General features: G+C 47.2%; 1 protein-coding gene and 1 non-coding gene across 2 annotated transcripts; one reads left to right on the top strand and one right to left on the bottom strand.

The window, feature by feature from the left end:
* Positions 1-10,677: 10,677 nt before the first annotated feature.
* EIF4A3 (eukaryotic translation initiation factor 4A3) lies at positions 10,678-23,692 on the top strand. Its single transcript, XM_067714741.1, has 12 exons — positions 10,678-10,919; positions 12,962-13,034; positions 13,657-13,723; positions 14,605-14,667; positions 15,481-15,613; positions 15,808-15,888; positions 17,864-18,005; positions 18,468-18,606; positions 19,611-19,726; positions 22,946-23,053; positions 23,154-23,281; positions 23,467-23,692. Exons 1-12 carry the CDS (start codon positions 10,751-10,753, stop codon positions 23,481-23,483), a joined length of 1,236 nt encoding a protein of 411 aa, XP_067570842.1. The 5' UTR covers positions 10,678-10,750; the 3' UTR covers positions 23,484-23,692.
* Positions 21,697-21,769, bottom strand: TRNAE-CUC (transfer RNA glutamic acid (anticodon CUC)). Its single transcript has one exon. It is a non-coding gene; the product is annotated as a tRNA-Glu (tRNA).
* Positions 23,693-24,604: the final 912 nt, after the last annotated feature.

Raw genomic sequence — 24,604 nt, forward strand, 5'->3', positions numbered from 1 at the left:
AAATCAGGGCCAGCTCAAGCGACAAGCTGCCTTACCAGGACAGCTGAAGACAGGTCTCTCTAAACCTCAGCCAACTACCCCTGGCTCCTGGTACCTGTCAGCCACACCGGGGTTTGAGTATAAGTGGGCGTAGCTGAGTAGAAGCCATGCTAGTCCCTGCTTCATGCAGTGAAGCAGCTCAAGACAGGTCCCCAAATGGGAATTTAAAATGTGGGAGTTTCTTTGCAACTCAGCCCCAATGTAAATAGGGGTTAGTCCTAACAGTAAAGAAAAATTAGCCCAGAGATCCCTAAGGATATTTTGAACTCTATAAAATGCTCTTTTCACCCTACAGCAATTCTAGAGGGAGTCTTAGATTATAAGAGCCCTGAGGCTCTAAGATGCGGGTCCTCCTACTTGACCCTTTCCCATGTCAACATTCTTCTCAAAGCCCAAGGCGCAGATCTTCGCTTGCCTGTGAAGTAGGGAAGAAGGATAAACACACACACACACACACACACACACACACACACACACACACACACACACACACACACACACACACAGGCATGCACAGTACTCCAGAAAAGGGAGAATGAGTTAGAGGAAGCTTAAAGGAATTGATGACCCCCAAATATGGTGTGTGAGGCAGAAGTTCACCAAGCACAAATGGGGTGCTCCCTTGCACCCCTCAGCTAAAATCCGGCACCAAAGTGCCATTGTAACTGTCCAGCTATGCCCTTACCACAGATAGGAGGCAGCTGGTCTTACTCACTTTATACCTGAACTTAGAAACCTTCCTTCCTTTTCTTTTGTCCTGGGCAACGTTGCAGAGATAAGAGTACTAAACAGAGCATTCCTTTCACCCAGCATGGCCCAAACTGTCTGAAAGTGGTACTTAGCAGCCAGAGAATGTTCAAGTAATTTAACCAAGCAAAATGGGACGACCTGCTTTCTCCTCTCGTACCCAAACCAGGCACCACCTCCACGCCTTATAAGGAGGAAGCCGGCCCCTCTCATTCCCCTGTAGACAGCTCTTGGACCCCATTCTTGGCCTATCCACCCTCCCTGGGTATGATGACCTGCTCTCCTGGGGACAGACTCTGCGTACTTGCCTTCCTTGTCCTTGAGAAGCGATGGCTGACCAGCCACAGTCTTGACTGAGCAGCCACAGACAAGCAGGCTTGACAGGCGCATCTGTCTGGGCCCTGCCCACAGGAGCCGAGCCTCACTCGAGCCTCCACACATCAGTGAAACGCCAACACATTTTCTCACAGCAGGGAGGACGGGTGTGAAGGGTTTGTTTTGCCTTTGTGAGAACCACAGGAACCTTCCGAGAACTGCCCGTGTATGTGGTCAACCCACAGAAGACGGTGATTGAGAAGATGATGGAAAATCTTGGAGTGGATAGAATCTTCTCTTCTATGTGAACAGTCAGCCCATAGATCCTTCAGAAAAGTCCTAGGAAGTTTAGGATAAATTCTGGACCTCTTCTTTGGTTCTCATGAGCAATTCTGGGAAGTATCTAAATAGTTCCAATAGATCCATCTAAAATCAACATTTGATAATTACTATTTAAATTTAAATGAAAGTCTTGGTTCTTCTATGTTAAGATATATCCAGAATGTGATCACTCTCGCCCTTTGCACTGCTGGGATCTGATCAGCGCCTACGCAGACCTCTGCAATGACCTCCTAGCTGCTTTCTCCATGCCCCCCGAGGCAGGCTCTCAACACAGCAGACAGGGCCTCCCTGCTAAAGGATGAGTCAGGTCATGTCATTTCCTTTGCTCTACAAATCCTCGAGGACTAACCATGCCCCACAGGTGAGACTCTGATTTCCTGGTACTTGCTGACCCTATTTGCATTTACCTGCTCCACATATGGGGCCTCCTTGCTAGCCTTTGACTGCTCCAGGCACATGCCAGTCCCAGGGCCTTTGTACTTGCCTCTGCCTGCAATGCTCTTTCCTTCACCTCCTTCAGGACTCCACTCAAGGGCCACCTTCCTAGAGAGGCCTTTCCAGCCATTCTATTTAAAATTGTAGGACTGGGCTTCCCTGGTTGTGCAGTGGTTAAGAATCCACCTGCCAATGCAGGGGGCACGGGTTCGAGGCCTGGTCCGGGAAGATCCCACATGCCGCGGAGCAACTAATTCCGTGCGCCACAACTACTGAGCCTGCGCTCTAGAGCCTATGAGCCACAACTACTGAAGCCTGCGCGCCTAGAGAAGGTGGTCTACAACGAAAGAAGCCACCGCAATGAAAAGCCCTCGCACTGCAACGAAGAGTAGCCCCCGCTCACCGCAACTAGAGAAAGCCCATGCACAGCAATGAAGACCCAATGCAGCCAAAATAAAATAAATAAATAAATAAATAAAAGGTCTCATTAAAAAAAAGTAAAATGGTAGACTTCCCACACGGCTCTCCATCCCCCTTTCCCTATTTCATTTTTCTCTATTGGACACACTGCTCCCCGACATATTATATATTCTAATTATTTATCTGTCTCTTGCCTGCCTCCTCATGACAAGCCTGAAACTTCCAGAGGACAAGGATTCTTGCCTTTCTTGTTTTCTTCTGTGTCCCCACCCTGAGAAGAGTGATGCTCCATGCATACTAGTTGGGTGAATCAATAAGCATTGGTTGGGTGCCTGGTTCCCACTGATGTATATACTACTCAAGAAAGAAGGGACAATCATAGTTCCATGCCCTATATGAGTAGCAAGGACCTTAAGGATTCTCCTCCTGACAAAGGCAGTTTCCCAAGGTCACACAGCTAATTGATGAAGGAGCAGCAGCCAGAACCCAAGTCTCTTCCTCCTGGTGAGTGAGAGGGATGGGGCTGCGGCCGCTCGGGGCAGAGTAGGTAAGAACACAGGTCCGAACTCAGATAAGAAAACAAGTTCTTGGACCAGACCCCCAGCCCTGCTGCACATCAGCTACCCTCTGGGGCAGGTTATTTAAACCCTCAAGCCTCAGCTTTCTTACTTCTCCAGTGGGGCTAATAGTGGCACCTGCTTCATGGTGGGAAAGCACTTCTCTCTGTGCCTGGTGCATAGAAAGTTCTAGATAGTTATAAAAAACTCAAAATGCTGTCCTTCCAGGTAAAAGAGGGAGCCAGAGCCTCACTAAGCCTCTGTTAAGAACAGAAATTCCGAGCATTATAGGACCGGAGTTGAGAAAGCCCCAGCCCCCCAAGGTCCATGAGCTTTCTGAGGGCAAAAACCGTTTCTTAGTCACCACTGGGTCTTCAGGAGCACCCCGACTGACAGTTATTCTGTATGACACGGGACTATAGCTGTGTACACAATTCTAGGGTCAATCAAGCAGCATTTTGGTAACCTGGCTCAGGGGGAAGAGTATGTCCTGGAGAAACTCCCAAGCCCCAGGGGGCACCAGGATAGCACCACCTGGTGAGCACAGCCCCCGGCAGCAATCAATAAAGGATCCAGGAGTGAACGATAGACGGTCATTGTGAACGCCCTGGGCACTCTGTGGAGGGCCTCTGGGTGCTACTTTATCCATAAAATGTAGGGAGTTGGTGGGGGTTCTGGGTTTGCCTTGGAATCAAGATGCTAACACCACTTGCGAATGCAGGTGCTACAGGGAAGGCCCTGTAGGAATAAAGTTCAGACTCGCAGCAGAGAGCACCCGGGGACAGGGTTCCAGGCTGAAGTGTGGCTCACTGGCCTCTGCATGAGAGCACGGACCCCCACACACACTCACCCTGGCCCGCACCAAAGCGGGGAGTGGGCCAGGAGAATTCGGGAAGCAGCAATTTCCACAGGAACAGGTGAGACCGGTCATTCCCTGCTGCTTCTCACATTTGAACATGCAACTGCCTACCTGACAACTCCCCTTGGATACCTAGGCATCTCAAATTTAACCCAGGGAAATCAGATCCTTTTTTTCCTTTTTTTTAAGAGACAGGGTCTTGCTAAGTTGCTCAGGCTGGAGTGCAATGGTTATTCACAGGCGCAGTCCCACTACTCATCAGCATGGGAGTTTTGACCTGCTCCGTTTCTGACCTGGGCCAGTTCACCCCTCCTTAGACAACCTGGTGGTCCCTCACTCCCGGGAGGTCACCATATTGATGCTGAACTTAGTGCGGACACTTGGTTGGCATAGCATGCTGCAGCCCAGAAATCCTGGGCTCAAGCACAGATCTACCATAAAAAAGGTTTGTTAATTGAGGTGAAATTCACATAACATAAAATTAACCATTTTAAAGTGAACAATTCAGTGGCATTTAGTACATTCACAATGCTGTGCAACCATCTCCTCTATCTAGTTCCAAAATATTTTTGTCACTCCAAAAAGAAAACCTGTGCCCATCAAGCAGCCCCTCCCCCCATTCCCTGGTAACCACTAAGCTGCTTTCTGTCTCTATGGACTTGGCTAATTTGGACATTTCACATCAATGGAATCATACATATGTGACCTTGGAGGTCTGGCTCCTTTCGTGTAGCATAATGGCTGAATAATGTCCCATTGTGTGGGTGGAGCACGTTGTGTTTATCCATTCATCTGTCAGTGGACACTGGGTTGTTCCTACCTTTTGGCTGTTGTGAGTCCTATGGCTATGAACACATGGGCACATGTGTTTGTTGGATCTGTTGGTTTTGCCCTCAAACCAGCACAACACTGCTGCCCATGGCTTCCCCATCTCATGATGGTACCACCCAGATGCTCACACCTGAAACCCAGGAGCCAATTTTCATCCTTTAAACCCTAACAGCTCCCTCTATCCCATGTGTCAGCCCTGTCCAGAATGTCTCCTGAGCCCTCCTCTCACCATCTCCACTGCATCAGCTCCAGCAGCCACCACCACCTCTCCAACGGGGCTCCCAGCTCCTCTCTGGCCCCTTTACGCCAACCTTTCAACCTCTTGCTGCAGCCAGGTCATCTTTCTACACTTGATCTTAGCCAAAAGGGTGAAAAATGAAAAGCAGGTCATCTTCCCAAACTGTTTATCAGAATGAATCCTCTCCCCACAAAGAAAGACAACCCTGAAGTGGCTCCTATGGCAACCATGATGCATTTAAACTCTATTTCATAGTCTATAAGACCTTTTATGATCTGGCCCTGTTCACCCCTTCTCCCACTCCCCCTCTTGCCGACATTCTCGATGCTGCAACCATGCTGGCTTTCTGTTCCTTGATTGTGTCAATCCCCATTCCACCTGGGGGTCTCCACACTCCCTGTGCCTTCTTGCTGGAACCTGGGATGTTACCACAGCCACCTCTTCTCACAATTCACGTGGAACCTTCCTCCAGTCACCTGGTAAATCTGCAACCCATTAAGTCTGCCACTTTGCCTCATTTTATCTGAATCACAGAAATTACAAAGCCTACAGTTATTTATTGCCCTCCTCTGGAACACAAGCTCCATGAGGACAGCACTGTCTGTCCTTTTTGCCACCCAATACAGCCCCTGGAACAGCGCCTGCACCAGGAAGATGCTCCAGGCACATGGCCAAAATGTCAGATGCCAGCAGTGTGGAGTCCCGGGTCCAGCTGGGTGGGATCTGGTGATGTTTAGTAAGGTGCCCTGCCTGCTGGGTGGGTTAGAGGTGGCTGTGCCTACAAAGGAACAGTGTTTGTCATTTAATACCAGGTGATAGGTGAGGTTTCTGGCAGGAAGTCGCTCTTTGGGTACAGCCCCTAGGATCCGGGACATCAACTCCTGTGGTGATGATTTATGGAAACCCAGCCCAGCCCAGCAGCACTACACCGAATCTTCCACCCATCCCAGACAAGATGAGCTGACTTGATTGTGTACACCCTGAGTCCAATAAAGGTTCAGGGAAGAGGCAGGGCAGCTCCTCAGGTAGCGCCCGCTGAGCTGCTCCTGTCTTGCCCACCCCTCCGGCATGAGCTGGGAGAGTTCCTGGGCTCTTCCTCCCCTCTTGCGGTGGACATCCAGGCACACCACGCTGTACTAGGGCAGCGCTGGGGAACAAAACAGACATGGGCCTGCCCTCCTCGAGATTAGTCTAATCAGGAGAGATAACCTCCCTCCCACAGATTTGGAAAGCATGGGAAGTGAGGTGCAGGAGACAGAGGGCTGTGCCCAGACATAACAGGCAGGTCCACCTGGGTGACCCAGAGCCCTGGGACAAAGGATGCAGGCATGGTAAGCCATATAAACACACTTTTTTTGGGGACTCAGAGTGGGGCAGCTTCTACCCCTTGCTGCGCTGGAAGTTACTTTTAACTTAACAGGCTGGGCGTTAGTTTTCCCAGCAGTAAAATTATTAAGACAAGATATATGCCTGCACTCCTTAGTTGAAATTGCAATGGAGGTTTCTGATAAAAATTGAAACATTAATCTGGACATTTAAGCAGTGGAATTATGTACTGACAACTGATGTGGGCTGTCAATTCTTGCTTTGTAAGTACAGTTGACTTTTTTTTTTTTCTGATCAGAAGTTTCTAGGAGATAGCTTTTTTTTTCACATCTTTATTGGAGTATAAATGCTTTACAGTGTTTTGTTAGTTTCTGCTGTACAACAAAGTGAATCAGCTATATGTATACATATATCCCCATATCCCCTCCCTCTTGAGCCTCCCTCCCTATCTCATCCCTCTAGATCGTCACACAGCATCGAGTTGATCTCCTTGTGCTATGCAGCAGCTTCCCACTAGCCATCCATTTTACATTCGGTAGTGTATATATGTCAGTGCTACTCTCTCACTTCATCCCAGCTTCCCCTTGCCCCCCCCGCCACCGTGCCCTCAAATCCGTTCTCTACGTCTGCATCTTTATTCCTGCCCTAAAAAGGAATGAAATTGAGTTATTTGTGGTGAGGTGGTTGGACCTAGAATCTGTCATACAGAGTGAAGTAAGCCAGAAAGAGAAAAACAAATACCAATGTATATATATGGAATTTCAAAAAGTGGTACTGATGAACTTAGTCACAGTCGACACTTGAACAACAGGAGTTTGAACCGTGCAGGTAACATCTACAGTGTTTTATATCATGTGAGGCAATATTGATGTAGGTACTGAGAGACGGATGATTCATCTTGTAAACATGTAACTGAAAGCGGGGTCCGGCGGCTCGCTGCCCAATGGCGAATAAAGAGGCAAGGTTGGTGGAAAGGAAAGTTTGCTTTATTGCTGAGAATGGCAGGTGGGGGGAGGCGGACACCTGTCCAAAGGCCAACTCCCCCCACCTGACAATCAGGGGGCAAGAGTTTTTATAGGCAGAGGGAGGGGGCTACATGTAGAAGCAGCACAGTCAGCTGACAATCATCTTGAAATTGGTCCTTGGTGGTCTGACCAGCATCATCTTGATAGTTTTAAGTACAGTTAATCTTCAGTTCCATGGTCTGTTTGTTCCCACTTCCTTGAGGCCAATTCTCAGGATTGTGGCAGCTACAGTCTGGTCATCATGTAGTTAACTTCTTCCACCTGGTGGGGGCTTCAGCATCTATAAGACAGCTCACAGGACACGGCTCAGAATAATATCTACAGCCCTTGTGGAGGAACTAAAGGTCCTTGACTTTGCTTAATGACTAAACTATCATTATTTAGTCTTGGACGATTTTCTTTTGTTTCTGCATCTTCCCACTTTGATCTAACTTATTCTTTGGCTAAAGTTTTACCACAGACAAAAGGCAGGTGGAGGACAGAGGGGAAGGACCATTGTGTCCTGCTCTGTTTCAAACAGACAATGTAAACTTGGGGTATCGATTATTACAGTACAGTACTGTAAATGTATTTTCTCTTCCTTATGATTTTCTTAACATTTTCTTTTCTCTAGCTTACTTTATTGTAAGAATACAGTGTATAATACATATAAATACAACATGTGTTAATCGACTATAGGTTATGGGTAAGGCTTCCGGTCAACAGTAGGCTATTAGTAGTTAAGTTTGGGGGCAGTCAAAGGTTATACTTGGATTTTCGAATATGCAGGGAGTTGGCGCCCCCAACCCCCATGTTGCTCAAGGGTCAACTGTGGAGGCTTAGGTCCAGCATAACATAGCTACGCAGAGCAAGTATTTCAACAAATAGGGAGAAGAGCCAGGCATGTTCCAACACACGACTGCCTAGGTTATTCTCACCTGCCGTTGATAAAGCAAAGCACGTTTCAGGGAATTCCCTGGTGGTCCAGTGGTTAGGACTCAGCGCGTCCACTCACTTCGGGGGGTGGGGGGGCCTGGCTTCGATACCTGGTCAGGGAACTAAGATCCTGCATGCTGCCTGGCAAGGCCACAAAAAAGGAAAAAAAAAAAAAAGCAAAGTGCATTTCGGATCTCGGATCTTAGTGACACTGAGACCTTTGTTGAGCATCGTACAGGCCTTATGAAAATTGGCACCGTGTTTGAGAAAAAAAGAGAAAAACCTCTTCTGAGAGGAGCTCTTATCCTGGTTGCAATTACCCAGAGCCCTCTTTCCTGAGTAATAAAAACATGGCTCTCTATGACCTATTGTGCCCACTGCCAGCTCCTAGTTCCTGGAAGAGTGCAGGTACACTCCTTATCATCCCAAAGAGGCCTCCCGGTGGACCTGCCCCTTCTGTCGTTATCTTGGGGGAGGGGTCAACCCCTTTGATTAGAGGACCCTCAAGGAGGACTAAGGCCAAGTCGGCTTGGTTGCCACTGCTTCACTTGAGACCTTTGTTCCCTGACACAGCACGCCCACGCCCACCCCTGACTCTCGTCATCTTCACGGACTGTGGTCTAAAAAGTTATTGGCGCCAAACAAAAGGAAGAGGGCTTTAAGATGTGAATTCAGACATTGAGCGAAAGGGACATTGCCAGGAAAATGGCATAAAATATAAATATGTGAAGGCAAGAGACAAGTCCAGGGGGATCATGAATAAGATCAAAAATCTCTCGATAAGTACAAAAGAGGCAATCATCCTCTTCAAACTTAGTAGAAGAGTGCAATAATTTCATCCCCTCCCCATTGATATCAGATTCATAAAGTCAGCGATCTTCAGTTTACTCTTTCCCCATACCCTTGGCAAGGTTATTTCACATGCTGTTAAGGACCTAGAGCAGCACCATCTAATAGGAATACCACATATAATTAAAATGCTTCTAGTAGTCATATTTTAAAAAGTAAAAAGAAATGGGTGAAATTAAATGACATATTTTAACTCAGTGTATCAAAAATATGGACATTTCAACACATAACCAGTATAAAAATTATTAATGAGGTCTTTCACATTCTTTTCTTATACTAAGGCTGAAACCTGTGTGCGTTTTACGACACTGCCCTAGGGCACAGCTTGCAAAACGGAGTGTGGGCAACTTCAGAGAGGGTAGTGTATAACTCAACTCTTTGTGGAGTGAGAAGACATAAGAACTTATATTTGCATTTTATTTACTTTAAAGTCTAAGAAAGAAATTCAGATTTATAAATATTTGACTGATACTGGCATCCTTATCAGGCATGTTTATCAGGTCAATTATCTTGTAAGGTCTGGACATATTCCAAAGTCAGGGCAAGAGCTTCAGGGCAAGTAAGACCCCCCCATTTCCTTGTTCGCTGTCAACATACTGCAAACCTCTGCATTCTAAGTGCGCCTGGTTTAGTGGATAAAATGATTACCGCTAAAAGTTTTCACTAAATTAACCTTCACAACAGGACAGCGTTCAAGCAGTCCTGGAAAGAAGCTGTTAAAGAGATGAACGATGTGCCCAGTGATGCGAGGCAAGCAAACAATGAGAAAGGACAGAGCTTGAGCTTGGGCAAGTATAAGTTTCACAAAGTTAAAAACGCTCTTTTCACACAACACAGATGAACGCGCGTCAGGTGGTGACGGTGGTTCGGGAGCCGGATTTTTAGAGGCACTTAAAGAAGTTTAGGGTAACATGGCATAACTGGAAATAGTCTACAGGGCAACCGAAAGCCGTCACCTCCAGGGTCATCTTTTCTGCAGGGCGGGATTTATCAGCACCTCCGCCAGACACGCGGAATCCAGGGCCTTAATGAACAGACGCACAGTCCAGCAAGGCGCGGCCCAAGGTCACGCGGCCAGCTCTGGGGGTCCTGGTGCCGGGGGCCGTCGCAGGACCCTTACTCTCCCAACACACTCGACCCCGGGTAGGGGCTTTTCCCTTAGGGGGTTAAAAACCGGCCTGGGGGTGTTAAAGTGAGAGCTGACAAGCAGGCAGTTAAAGATTCCAGACTTTCCAAAAGCAGACAATGTGCAGTGAGGTTTTCCATCGGGCGGCAATGATAACGAGTAGTAATGCGTTTGCCGGCGTCCCCGGCCGGCGACAACGTCGGAACATGCGTACACACGAAGGAATGGATACCGGTGGGGACGCGCGCCCAGGTTCCCACTCGAAGCAGGGCCGCCTGGAGACCCCGCCCTGAGCAGGGGCGCCCTGGCGCGGTCCGCAGCCCGTCTGCAGGGGCGCGAAGTCTACCATCCCGCGCGGAGGATCCAGTTATTGGAAAGGGCTACATCAGCCGAAGAGCCAGGCCGGGAGTACCACACCCAGTACGAACCGCTGGGCCCTGCCGCCTCCGCACCGTTTGTAGGGGTGGGCGGAGCACGGTTCCGCGAGATCCCGCGGGAGCCCCTCCCGCGCAAGAGCCGCAGCACCGCCCCTTTCCCTGCAGCAGGCGCCCTTTCCTTTTCACGTGACCAGGAGCTCCCCGCCCCTTCCGAGGCTTGGCCCTGACGCACGCTCGTACGCACGCACGCACGCTCGTGCTATGACGTCAGTTCCTGGCAGCGGCGGCGCGGGGCCCTGCTTCCGCTTTCCTCTGAGACGCGAGCTTGGCTCTTAGCCTGCTCGGAATCATGGCGGCTACAGCTACAATGGCGACGTCGGGCTCGGCGCGGAAGCGGCTGCTCAAAGAGGAAGACATGACCAAAGTGGAATTCGAGACCAGTGAGGAGGTGGACGTGACCCCCACGTTCGACACCATGGGCCTGCGGGAGGACCTGCTGCGCGGTATCTACGCCTACGGTCGGTGAGCTCGGGCCGCGGGCTAGGGCGCCCGCGGGGAGGCGGGGGGCCCAGCCGGGGGTGGTTCCCGAGACTGGGAGTGCGGCCGCCGCGGGGTTGGGGGTCGGGGCTGAGGCCGAGCCCGGGGGCCCTGACGGGCGACCCCTGCCCCCAGCACGTGTCCCCACCCCCGTCTGTGTCGGCCGGTTCGGGTGCTGTTTTCCCGGCGGGGCGCCATGCTGGGTCACGCGAGGGCTGCAGCGTCCCGCGAGGTCTGCAGGGTCCTCCTTGCACCCCGGAGTCACTCATTCAGCAGATGATTGTCTTGCACCTGCCAGGTGCTAGGAACGTGCGCGGCTCTAGGCACTGGCGGCTTAGCAGTGAACCAGGCAGGCCTTAGGGAGCTTGTTATGTTTGGGAGAAGGATTATATAGTCAGTGGTAATGGCTACGAAGAAAATAAAGCGGGATAACTTTATAAGCGTGATTGGCGAGAGGAGAGAGTTAAAATAGAGCACATAGGTAAGGGGGCTCCCAGGAGGGGCTGGCATTTGAGCTGAGATCTGGGCTAAGGAACCCGTTATGAGAAGATTATGGTAGAACTGGGCAGCTGGTGCCAGGACCCTGCAGCTGGGAGCCTTATGCATTCCAGGAACAGAAAGAATCTCCCTGTCCTGGGAGCCTAGGGGCGAGTTTTTTTTTTTGGGGGGGGGCGCAGATCTTGAAAAGCATGGTGCGAGGTGATAGAGTTTGAATTTTATTTCTAAGTGCAGTGGGAGGCCATTGGAGGGTTTTAAGCAGGGAAGTGATGGGATCAGATTTACAGTCACAGGTGGTCCTGGGTGTCTGGATATGGGGGGAGGTGAGGCAGGAGAGGAAGCAGGGAGATGTTAGGAGGCTTTTGTTCCAGTCCAGGGGAGTGATGATGGTATTGTGGTGGAGATGGAGTACTAACAGAGTTTGCTGATGGGTTGAATGTGAGCAGGAGATGAAAGTCCTGGATGTTTGAGTAACTGGGCAGGTGATGATGCCCTCTCCTCAGGCGGGGAGCACTCGAGGGAGCTCTTCTTGAATGAGGAGAGCTTGAGGGACCTGTAAACCATCCAGTAGGAGATGTCAAGGAGGCAGTTGGGAAGAGTTCGGGTTGGGGATGTAGATGGGCGTGATCAGCATCTATGCTTAATGCCTGGGACTGGGGCCGACATCTTTTTTATCCAACAGTTAATGATGTCATGACAGTCTAGCACAGAGAAGGTACGGAGGGAATGGGAGGTGAAGAACCATTGCAGCTGGCCCTCGTAGTGTGGCCGACAGCCCTGCCTGCCTCTTGGCACCCAGGACGTCCCTGCCCTAAAACACTGTTTTTAGTTTCCCATCTACTTGCTGGGTCATCCTGAGGGTTTAAATCATCTGTTATATTTGCTTTTGTGTTAGATGGGAAATTGTACTACATTTTAAAAGGCTACCAAAATTAATTAAAGTACATTATTTGTACGTAAAGTTTTGTTTGTTTACTTGGACAGTAGGGGGGTGGTGTTGTAGTTCATGTAGCTGCATCAAGGCAGGAGGAGTAGATGAAATGGGGTTGTAGGTGATAACAAACAACCTGCAGACTTACTGCTGGTGGGGAGTGGTGACTACAGCACTGATGGGTTTATATTCCTTTTTTTAACTTAAAAAGTAATACAAAAAAAACCCCATTAGTGCAAGTTATTGTAATATAGTCAAACAATACACAAGTAATTGGAGTAAAATATGAGCCTCCCTCACCCCATTCTCCAGGAGTAACCACCAACATTTTTTAACCTAACTGGGGTGTCTCTATTTTGCAACAGTGTTCCTTAGAGATTGTGTCTGTGTAAGATGGTATGTTAGTATAAAAATCCACTTCAGCCTACTTCATTCAGCAGCTGTTTCTTGAGAGCTTAGTACGTTGGACATTGGGTTAAGGAGGGGGTGGGGGATTTTAAAAAGGTAACATCCTCGGCACAAGGAGCTCCAGTGTATGGTTGCAAGTATGCTGTCCTAGTGGTTAGAGCTCATTTTTTCTGTTTTAATTTACAGGTTTTGAAAAACCATCAGCAATCCAGCAGCGAGCTATTAAGCAGATAATTAAAGGGAGAGATGTCATTGCACAGTAAGTCTGCTCATGCAGAGGGGGAGTCAGGTGCTGGTTAGCACAGCAGTGTGTAGTTCAGTGCTTCTTCATTCAGATGCCGTTACCAGCTCTTGCCTTGACTTCAGCTATGGGCTGTTTGTTTTTAGTTTTGCATCCTCCACTCTAGAAAGCTTTCTTTTTTTTTTTTAAGCCAGATTTACTTAACCTATCATTTGGCATATGGAATTGTATATAATACTCTTTTAATAACATTATTCCCTATTTGCCTAATTTTTAAAGACTCATTGACAAAAAAAAAGTCTGAAGTCGTAGAAAAGAATTATATAAAGAGGAATCTTTTTTTTTGCCACCTCTAACAGCAATTCTATAGATTCTGCAGCTCTGTCACCCCCTGCTGCAAAGGCCACATTTACTGTCCTTATCACCCGTGATTTAAAAGTTGTGACATTATGCCTGAGTCCCACCACCTTGCAGTTAAGATATTGGTCAGGGGGTGTGGGGGAATCGACTTGGAAAAAGCTGCCCAGTGCTTCTGCAGCTCATCTCCTCAGAGCACTGCTGGGGCGGGGGTTACATGAATGGGAGCAGTGGCATGTAGCCCATCACTCTAAATCCCATTTATCTGTGTTTTCTTTACTAGATCTCAGTCTGGTACAGGCAAAACAGCCACCTTCAGTATTTCTGTCCTCCAGTGTTTGGATATTCAGGTAATCTTAAACTTCTCTTTAATCCTAGGAAATACTTCCTTTACCTTCTGTAACTACAGTGTTCAAGAGGTACAGTTCTGGGCTTCCCTGGTGGCGCAGTGGTTGAGAGTCCGCCTGCCGATGCAGGGGACACGGGTTTGTGCCCCGGACTGGGAAGATCCCACATGCCGCGGAGCGGCTGGGCCCGTGAGCCACGGCCGCTGAGCCTGCGCGTCCGGAGCCTGTGCTCCGCAACGGGAGAGGCCACAACAGTGAGACGCCCGCGTACCGCAAAAAAAAAAAAAAAAAAAAAAAAAAAGAAGTACAGTTCTTAAATATCTCTAGTTGTACTGATTAAGCACATTTTTTTAAAGAGAATCTTAAGTGCACACTAATATCTGAGCTAATATCCTGTCATAAATTCCTTTTTATTTAAACTGAGAGTCTTTTAAAAATTTTTATTGAAATTTTGTTGATTTACAATGCTGTGTTAGTTTCGGGTGTATAGCAAAGTGATTCAGATCTATATAGTTCCCTGTGCTATACAGTAGGTCCTTTTTGGTTATCTCTTTTTTTACATAGTAGTGTGTATATTTTAATCGCAGACTCCTAATTTATCCCTCCCTCCACCCTTTCCCCTTTGGTAACCATAAGTTTGTTTTCTATGTCTGTAAACTGGGAGATTTTTTTAACTAGTGGAAATTCTGGTCTGTAAACAAGAATCCTGACCAGTATACCCATTATCACTGGATACGCAATTTAAGTAACATTCAGGTTCGCTTACCTGAAATCAGATGTGTGGTTAACTTGAGATAATATTCAAAATAGATCTGAGTCTGAATTAGTGCAATCTACCGTGAAGATACTGAGATTCTCTATTTTCCGACAAATTATTTTACCAGGTTCGTGAAACCCAAGCTTTGATCTTGGCTCCAACGAGAGAGTTAGCTGTACAGATCCAGAAGGTAAGACAGTTAAAGATGGCACTGTCGTATTTGCAAGTACAGTTCACCCTAAACAACATGGGTTAGAACTGCATGGATCCATTTATATGCAGGTTTTAAAAAATGAATATGTACTACAACACTATATGATGCGAAGTTGGTTGGATCCAAGGTTAGGGAGGGCTGATTGTAAAGTCTGTGTGGATATCTGACTAAGCTGGAGTTGAGCAGTCAGTAGGTGGGCCGGCATACCTAACCTCCCTCCCTAATCCCACGCTGTTCAAGCCAACTGATTGACTTAATCTAACCCGGTTTTTCTGTTCTGTCAGGTTTTTTTTCCCTGATTCCTAACATTTTGTGATAAATCACATATGAGTTGCTGGTTTGTGTGAAGTCATTGTTAGTGTAGCTTGTGTGATTCCAATAGTTTTTTACAATCTTAGAATTGTAATTTTCTTCCAAAAAAATTAAAAATAATTGTAAGTATTTTGTTTTTATAGTATAAACATTTTGGAAGTGTATCTATTAAGATGTTAATAGCATCTGTGGGTGGATAGGATTATGAATTTTATATATTTTCTTATTTTTCTGTAAATACATACTGCTTTTGTAATGAGAAAACAGTAAAACTGACTTCATTCTGGCACAGAAAAGAGTGGAAGGAGGAGACTTGGGCTCTCTGTAGTTTTATGATAGAAATAATGGCATAAACAATACCCGGTGGTCATCTTAAACTAGAATAGAAACAATCTTCATTTTGGGGGAACTCAGATGTTTCGGACTTCATAGCAGTCTTGGGGCAGACTTTGAACGTGAATCTGTGTTTTAATTCAGGGCCTGCTTGCTTTGGGTGACTACATGAACGTCCAGTGCCATGCCTGCATTGGGGGCACCAACGTGGGGGAGGACATCAGGAAACTGGATTATGGACAGCATGTTGTCGCTGGCACACCTGGGCGTGTCTTTGGTAATTGTTTTTGTCTATAAAAAGTGCTTAAACAATAGAGGACCATTTTCAATTTGATATGCTACATAGTGGATTTTTGCATTTGAGTAACTTGTAAGAAGTGGAGGGAAGGTCCCTGAAATGCTGTGGAAACTGGTTGAAATGGCTGGCTCTTATAGCCTGAGGTCTACTTATTTCAAAATCTGATTTTATAGATATGATTCGTCGCAGAAGTTTGAGGACACGTGCTATCAAGATGTTGGTTTTGGATGAGGCTGATGAAATGTTGAATAAAGGTATGAGTAACAAAAGAATTCATTTTCTATTGATGTAAAATTCTTAAATTTTCACCGTGTAAAATGGAAATGTGGAACTAATGAACTCAGTATAAGTAGTATGTTCTTTGTGGAAAACAGTTATGCCCTGGGTGCACTTAGGAACATAAAACTGATTTTTTTATGGTAGTGGTTTGTAAGACTGATGACAACCAGAACAACAGCATTTCAGCCAAACTGATGGGGTACTGCTCGTTGTGTGGTGGGTGAGCACAGACGGCTGCGGCGTGGAGCTGGGATGTGGTGCAGAGATGCCTGGTGGTGGGGAAGGGGTGAACAGATAGCTGAATAAATCTTGTTACATGGCAGTAGGGTATTTTGTGGTTTGGATGTTCCATAATTTATTTCACTAGTTGTATTTTATTGGTTGTCCAGGTTGTTTTTACTCTTTTATCGGTTATTTTTCAAGGTAAATTTCTAGAATTGGGGTGTATTTCATGTATTTCTCCCAAAATGTATGAGGACAAATATGTGAGGACCCGTAAGTCATAGCAGTTTTGCTCTTAGCACAGCAACTGGGAAATGCATAACGACAGCTGTCACCTTGGTTGAGTAACAGCTGCGGGCAGTACCTCACAGTGTCTTCAAGCCTCCCCTCCCTGCACACCCCCCTCCAGTCTTACTTCCATACCAGGGGGTCGGGTGGGTCGTCCCCTTAGACATTGGGGTCACCTGGCGTGAAGGGAATATTTTGCTTCTCAGGAGTCACCAGTAACTCATGGGGTTCTTCTCAAGCGTTTTCCTGTTCCCTGGTTCTTGAGCAGTTCTCTCAGGAGCCTAGAGGCTGATGCCACCCCTTGGAGCAGCCCTCCACCCACCTCTGTCTTGGGCCCCTTACCTGGAGGCCCTGCTCTTCAGCTAAGTTAAAGGTACAGTTACTACAAAGTGAGGTCTCCAGAACCAGTGGCATCTATGTCAGCTGGGAACGTGTCGGAAATGTAGCTTCTGGCCCCCTGATCTCTACAGTCAGAACCTCGCAGCCACCTGTCCCCTTCTCACACGTCAGCCTCCTAACCCGTCCTGCAGAGGTGGTGGTGTGGTGACCCGAGGGCCAGGTCCTGCTTGCCATTGGGTTTTATTCAGCCTGCACCATATGAAATAATGTAAACTAGCTGCATTATTTAATTGGGAGGTTTTTAAATTAAGGTATAATTGACATGTAACATTTTCAGGTGTACAGCATGGGTCAGTATCTGTGGGAGATTTTTTTTTTTTTTTTTTTTTTTGCGGTACGCGGGCTTCTCACTGTTGTGGCCTCTCCCGTTGCGGAGCACAGGCTCCGGACGTGCAGGCTCAGCGGCTTTTTATTTAAGTGGAGATTTTTTTGGTGAAAATCTAGATCTCGGGCATCCCTGGTGGCACGGTGGTTGAGAGTCCGCCTGCCGATGCAGGGGACACGGGTTCGTGCCCCGGTCCGGGAAGATCCCACATGGCGCGGAGCGGCTGGGACCTGCGAGCCATGGCCGCTGAGCCTGCGCGTCTGGAGCCTGTGCTCCGCAACGGGAGAGGCCACAACAGTGAGAGGCCCGCGTACCGCAAAAAAAAGAAAAGAAGAAAATCTAGATCTCTGGATTTATTTAAAATGTGTTAGATCTGGCCACAGTGGATGCATACCCTCACAGAGCAGCAGCAGCTGGAACTGAGATGTGAAACTACCTGCAAGGGTCTGAGGTTGTGGGCTCAGGGCTCAGGTTTCTGTTGCTTTTACCTGTTGGCATCCAGGACTCTTGGGTGGGGCTCTGATCCCTAGAGCACACCAGGGAGAGGAGAGGGGATGTGAGAATTTGGTCCAGCTCTGGAAGAAGCTTCCGTGTGAAATCTTGCACCTTTACAGTCACAGTGCTGCATCCAGTTAAATGTGAACAGTTGATGTGCAACTTCTGTTTCAAAGTGTGCAGCCTTAAAAATTCCCCGTGTGTCTCATTCCTCATCCCAGGTTTCAAAGAACAGATCTACGATGTGTACAGGTACTTGCCCCCGGCCACTCAGGTGGTGCTTATCAGTGCCACACTGCCCCATGAGATCCTGGAGATGACCAACAAGTTCATGACTGACCCTATCCGCATTTTGGTGAAACGGTGAGGATGCCCTACTTCTCAGGTGGGACTAAAACATAGCATAGTTGTATTTGGGTTTTAAAACATGAAATTTCTTTTTAATTTTCTCTTTTGAAAAGCCAGCTTTTACATAGTCTCCTTTGATCCAGTAATTCCAAATTTAAAAATTTGCTGATAGTATTTACTTATTGATGGAATTATTTACGATTGGCAGTAAAATGTGTATTCTATTGAACAGCCGAACACTTTGTTTAGAACCATATACAAGGTGTGGTTAAAGGTTCATACTGATCCAGGGCTTGGGCCCATGTGGTGGAAGTGGCGACTCCTAGGAGGATGTGGCTGGCGGGAGGGGCGGGGGTTTAATGCCCAGGCTCCTGGGCCGCTGGGGGTTGGGCCCGTGCCTGGAACAGTCCCTGGCCTGCGCACGTCCTCAAGTTTTGGTTGGAAGGATGAGTTGACAGGATTGTGTTTGTCCTCCAGTGATGAACTGACTCTGGAAGGCATCAAGCAGTTTTTTGTGGCTGTGGAGAGAGAAGAGTGGAAGTTCGACACGCTGTGTGACCTCTATGACACGCTGACCATCACTCAGGCTGTTATCTTCTGTAACACCAAGAGGAAGGTGCGTGGCCATTCTGGCTCTTTAATGTCCTTGTGGCGAAAACCAAAGATCGGTTTTCATAGAACTTAGGTCAGGTATTTTCTGTTGAGGACCAGAATTACGTGCTTTAGGCTCTGGGTACGTGGTCTCCTCGGGCAGCCACTGGGCTCTGCCCTTTAGCTCAAAGTCACCGTGGACGATGAGCGGACAAGCGGGTGTATCCAGGGAACGTGTGCAGGGTGTTGATCTGGTCCCTTGACTGAAGGCTCCGGGTCATTGGTTCAGGTGGGGCCTGGACACACGTTCTTTGAGCTCCCAGGTGATGCTGATGTGCCAGCAGAGCTGAGAACCCTGGCAGCTCTCCTTGGAATAGGAACAAGATTTGGACCACATTCCAAAAAAGATTTGAACTTAAATTTCAAATGAGAACCGTGACATATTGTCTTTTAAGAGAATTTTTGCCCCGATATTTGCTGGGCAGAATTAAGTTTTCTACACAGCCAGTGAGGATTAGCGTGAGTTTTGTTTATTTATTTATTTTTATATATATATATATATATATTTTTTTTTTAATTTGGCCGTGCTGGGTCTTCGTTGCTGCGCATGGACTTTCTCTAGTTGTGGCGAGCGGGGACTACTCTTCGTTGTGGTGTGCAGGCTTCTCATTGTGATGGCTTCTCTTGTTGCAGAGCAAGGGCTCTAAGCACGCGGACTTCAGTAGTTGCAGCACACAGGCTCAGGAGTTGTGGCTCGCAGGCTCTAGAGCGCAGGCTCAGTAGTTGTGGCGCACGGTCTTAGTTGCTCCATGACATGTGGGATCTTCCCAGACCAGGGCTCGAACCCCTGTCCCCCGCATTGGCAGGTGGGGTTCTTAACCACTGCGCCACTAGGGAAGTCCCTAGCCTGAGTTTTAAGAGCACTTGTTTATGAATATTCGAATTGGTTCTGCAGGTAATTGACATGAAATCCTGTATACAGTCTCTGGTTTGTGAACTTATGGCAGCATCTGTTGATTCCATCTGTAGGTTGACTGGCTGACGGAGAAGATGAGGGAAGCCAACTTCACCGTGTCATCCATGCACGGGGACATGCCCCAGAAGGAGCGTGAGTCCATCATGAAGGAGTTCCGGTCGGGTGCCAGGTGGGTTGGCTGAGCTCTCTGCTGTGGTCCTGGTGCTGGTGCTGTGGGCCAGCATTTACGGGGTGTTACCCGAGTTTTCCCCCCCACAGCTGAGCTTGGGCAGGTCACCAACTTGCTGGTGAGCAGGGCAGCCACTGCTGGTGTGATAGGTTAGGCTGAGATGAGAACTAGCCTTAACTACGTAGGTTGGTTGCCTTATTTAGAAGCGTATTTTTCTGTTTCCAAATAAATGGAGATTTTCTGTTTATCTTTTTGTATTGGTTTTAGCTTAATCCCACTGTGGCCAGAGAACCCACTTTGTGTGATTTCATCCCCTCAGTGTGTATTCAGACTTGCTTTGTGGCCCAGCACGGGGTCGGTCATTTTACAAATGTTCTCTGTGCTTGGACAAGATGGGTGCTGTGTGGTGTTGGATTTCAGTTGCTAGCTGTATTTCTCAAACCTGCATCCTTACCCTTTTTCCCTTAAGCCTTGTTTCATCAGTGTTGAGAGTGCCGGTTTTCCTCTTGGGGGTTCTGTCCGTTCTTGCATTATGGGTCCAGAGACCTGAGTGTACAAGTTCAGAATTACTACATTTCTGGAGGATTTAGCTTTTGCTGTGGAAGTGTCTGCCCTTCTCTACTAGGGCTTTTGTCCTGAATCCTGCTCTGTCTGACCAGCAGCACCGGCTCTGAACGCTTGGTGTCTCCTTAGTACCACCTTTCTTCCTTCACCTCTGGTTTGTAGACTTAAGCTTTAGATGGATTTCATGCAACCAGCATATAGTTGGGTTTTATTTTTCCTTTTAATCTAATGATAATTGCTGTCTTTTTTTAAAATTTACTTATTTTTGGCTGCATTGGGTCTTCATTGCTGCGGGGCTTTCTCTAGTTGCGGTGAGTGGGGGCTACTCTTTGTTGCGGCGTGCGGGCTTCTCATTGTGGTGTCTTCTCTTGTTGTGGAGTATGGGCTCTAGGCGTGTGGGCTTCAGTAGTTGTGGCTCACGGGCTCTAGAGCGCGGGCTCTAGAGCGCAGGCTCAGTAGTTGTGGTGCACAGGCTTAGTTGCTCTGTGGCATGTGGGATCTTCCTGGACCAGAGCTCGAACTTGTGTCCCCTGCATTGGCAGGCGGATTCTTAACCACTACGCTACAAGGGAAGCCCATAATTGTCTTTTAACTGGAACATTTAGTCCAGTTTCGTTTAATGTAAATACTGATATATTTGGTTTTAAATTGACCATCTTATATCTTGTCATTTCTCTTGTGTGGTTCTTTTTTCTTTCTTTAGTTTGGATTTTTTGTTGTTGTTATTCCTTTTCCCCACTTTTTTTTTTTTTTTCCTTGCGGTACGTGGGCCTCTCACCGTTGTGGTCTCTCCCATTGCGGAGCACAGGCTCCGGACGCGCAGGCCCAGCGGCCATGGCTCACGGGCCCAGCCTCTCCGTGGCATGTGGGATCTTCCCGGACCGGGGCACGAACCCATGTCCCCTGCATCGGCAGGCGGACTCTCAACCACTGCGCCATCAGGGAAGCCCTCCCCACTTTTTATTTTGGAAAATGTTTCTTTCTTTATGTTATTTAGTGGTCACCCTGAAGAGTCATCAGCAGCTGTGGTTGCTTGGTACTTTTACCATCTCCTCTGAGAGCACAGAGAACTTGAAACCCTGACTTCAGTGACACGCACCCCCCAGACTTCTGTCACTGTTGTCATGTGTTTTAATTTACATATATTCAACCTCAACAAGAAATTTGTGCTTTGTATCATTCCATAATTCATATAATGAATGCTGCACAGTGACCATACTCGTTACTCTTCTGTTTTTCCTTTATCTCTGAGCTTCCATCAGGGATGCATTTTAATATATACATATATATGTATATATTTTTTTAATATATACATATATATACATATTTGTTTATTTATTTTGGCTGCACCAGGTCTTAGTTGTGGCACATGGGATCTTTAGTTGCGGCATGCATACGGGACCTAGTTCCCCGACCAGGGATCAAACCTGGGCCCCCTGCATTGAGAGTGCAGAGTCTTACCCACTAGACCATCAGGGAAGTCCCAGGGATGCATTTCCTTGTGCTTGAAGAATGTCTTTCTGTATTTAGTTTGGGTCTGCTGGTAACAAAATGTTTAAGTTTCTTTGGAAATGTCTGCTTCATCTTGAAACACCTCCTTCTGATGTGTTGAAGGAGGCAATCCAGGCGGGATCAGTCCCAGACATCCTGTGGACACCAAACTCTGCAGACATTCTAATCCCTTATATGAAGTGGCCTAGTGCAGTCGGCCCTCTCTATCTGGTGTTTCTTGGTTGTGTCAGTCCTGTGGGGATGTCACCTGCTGCTGCTCATGTAAAACAGTGTCTTCTCTGCAGGCTGCTTCTTAGGTCTGTTTTGTTTATGTGGTTTCACGCTGATGGGTCCATGTGTGATTCAGTCTTACTCCTTCCGTTTGGCACTTCTGTGACTCTTGGCCTTACCCCTCTGTTGGTGCTTTGGCCCCATTCTTTCCTCTTCCTCTAGGGCTCCAGTTATATGTGATTATCTGGCAGGATTATTTTCTCCTATTCTGCTGTCCCTTCAGACTTTGAATGCTTCTAGACCAGCGATGTCCAATAGAAATATAATTCAAGTAAACATATGTCATTTAACCCAATATATCATATCACTTCAACATGTAATCAACATTAAAAATATTAACGAGGTTTTTTGCATTTTTTTTGTACTAAGTATTCAAATCCAGTGTGAATTTTACACCGTAAGACAATCTCATTTCAGACCAGCCACTCTGGTGCTTGGTGGGCTGGTGGCCTCAGCATTGGATAGTGTGGGTCTGTGGTGTGTCAGATTCTGTCCTGTGTGAAGGACAGAGAGGTGTGAGTTGCATTTCTAATTTGAAGATACTGTAAACACTGCACCAAAATCAGTGAGGCCGCTGTACTTGAGTTTTTGCTAGACAAAAGTAAAATGTCCTTCCCAATTATTGGTATGGGACTGGCTCGAAACAAATTAAATGTAGTAGTGTAAAAGATAGCCAAATTGTTTTTTTTTTTTATCAGCACACATGACCTAAGTAATGAAATATACCAAACGCGCCTTCTGAACGCGGCTTTCTGGTGCTGTCCCTTGTGCTTCAGCCTGCAGAGGGGCCAGTGTGAGGGGCCCTGATGTGTTCATAGCCGGTCTGACCCTTTTATGCTAAGGTGATTGTCTCAAATGCCTTTCTTTGTGCAGCCGAGTGCTCATTTCTACAGACGTCTGGGCCCGGGGGCTGGACGTGCCCCAGGTGTCCCTCATCATTAATTACGACCTGCCCAACAACAGAGAGCTGTACATACACAGGTAGGCAGCACAAGTTTTTCTTTGGTTTCAGTCTTGTTGATGGGTTTACTGAAACCTTTTTTGCTATGTTTACTGAAGTGATTTTGCTTTATTGTTGAAGAATTGGGCGATCAGGTCGATATGGCCGAAAGGGCGTGGCCATTAATTTTGTGAAGAATGATGATATCCGAATCCTCAGAGACATTGAGCAGTACTACTCCACTCAGATTGATGAGATGCCCATGAACGGTAAGACAATAAATCCATATTTGTGATTGTTTTAGAGAGAGCTTCCTGGTTCCTGGTTTGGGGCACTTGAGGTTTTTCCCGCTTTATTTTTCTTTTGTTTTTGAGAAGTCTTTTGTGAGCCTTTAGTTAAATTTACAAATTTTCACTTGTTTGTATTCTTCCTTCTTGTTTATCTTCTCTTTCAGTTGCTGATCTGATTTGAACAGTCTGCTTGCTGGAGCCTGTTCACCTATTTTGTATCAATTTGGAAATATTTAGGGGCGGTTTCTATTTAATGGGGTTTATGTGAATTCTCTTCTCAAAGCCGCCACAGGACAAACTTTGGAGATTCTGCCACCTTTTCTTACCCACATGTAAATAATGCATTGCTTTAAGTCTTTTTCATTAAACATTTAAAACTTTTCCCATAAACTCTAATTTGTATTTCTTTCTAATTTTTGTTTGCCCTCAGCTTTTCTAGTAACCTGCTGTCTGTATGATCTTGGGCAGTCATTTCACTCTTTTTTGATCTTTAAGATGGTGAAATGGAAGTGGTAAGCTGCCTGGCCTCTCCACACTTACCCAGATTGGTACCCAATCCCATTTCTTATGGATGGCAGGTGGGGGAGTTGAGACCATAAATACTTTTCTCTGGGTTGGCCTGGGTCTGTGTGCCCAGATGCAGAGGGGCAGGATGGCACCCTGGGCAGATAACCAGGAGGAAGGATTCACCAGCCAGGCTCCCTCTGGACTAATGAGCCCACCGGTCACAGCTGAGGAGGGGTTGTGCACAGGGCACCATTGGTGATTCAGGGAGGGGCAAACAGGAAACAAGCCAGAAGGTAAGACACCTGAGAAACTTAACCTAATTGAGATGCTGTCAAGTAAGGTAACAAAGAAATGGCAAACATCCACGGAAATGTGTATCCTTGGGGGTGATTCAGAAGTGTTATGTTTTCATAACCATTAACCCTGAGTGTTGGTGAAGGTGTAGGGGGCGTGATGGTGGTGTTAGTAGGTACAGACTTTTTGGAAAGCAGCCTGGCTCTTGGGCAGTAGGAGAAATTAGAATACTTCCCTTTGAGGGCGTCCTTCTGCGTAGGCAGTAGTCTGGAGTGCAGACTGCACAGGTGAGCTCACCAGTGTCCTCCAGCACCAGGAAAGGAGTGCGTATCACTGGGGGCTCGGGGAGGGAAGCAATGGGACATTGGCACTGACGCACGTGGGTGGAGGTTCTTGGGCAGGTGCTTGGGGCCACTCGAGTCACAGGTCAGGTGGGTTCAGCTGTAATCCATGGTGGCTAAGTGTTGAAACAAGGGGCTGGTGTGTCAGGTTAGACAGAAA

Source organism: Pseudorca crassidens, chromosome 19 (assembly GCF_039906515.1).
Source record: "Pseudorca crassidens isolate mPseCra1 chromosome 19, mPseCra1.hap1, whole genome shotgun sequence".
Classification (NCBI taxonomy): domain Eukaryota; kingdom Metazoa; phylum Chordata; class Mammalia; order Artiodactyla; family Delphinidae; genus Pseudorca; species Pseudorca crassidens.

Bases quoted from the DNA above. Each gene is read 5' to 3' on its own strand.
- EIF4A3 (XM_067714741.1), top strand. From the start codon at position 10,751: ATGGCGGCTACAGCTACAATGGCGACGTCGGGCTCGGCGCGGAAGCGG. The intron at 10,920-12,961 runs GTCGGTGAGCTC...TTTAATTTACAG, and splicing joins GCGCGGTATCTACGCCTACG to GTTTTGAAAAACCATCAGCA. The intron at 13,035-13,656 runs GTAAGTCTGCTC...TTTCTTTACTAG, and splicing joins GGGAGAGATGTCATTGCACA to ATCTCAGTCTGGTACAGGCA.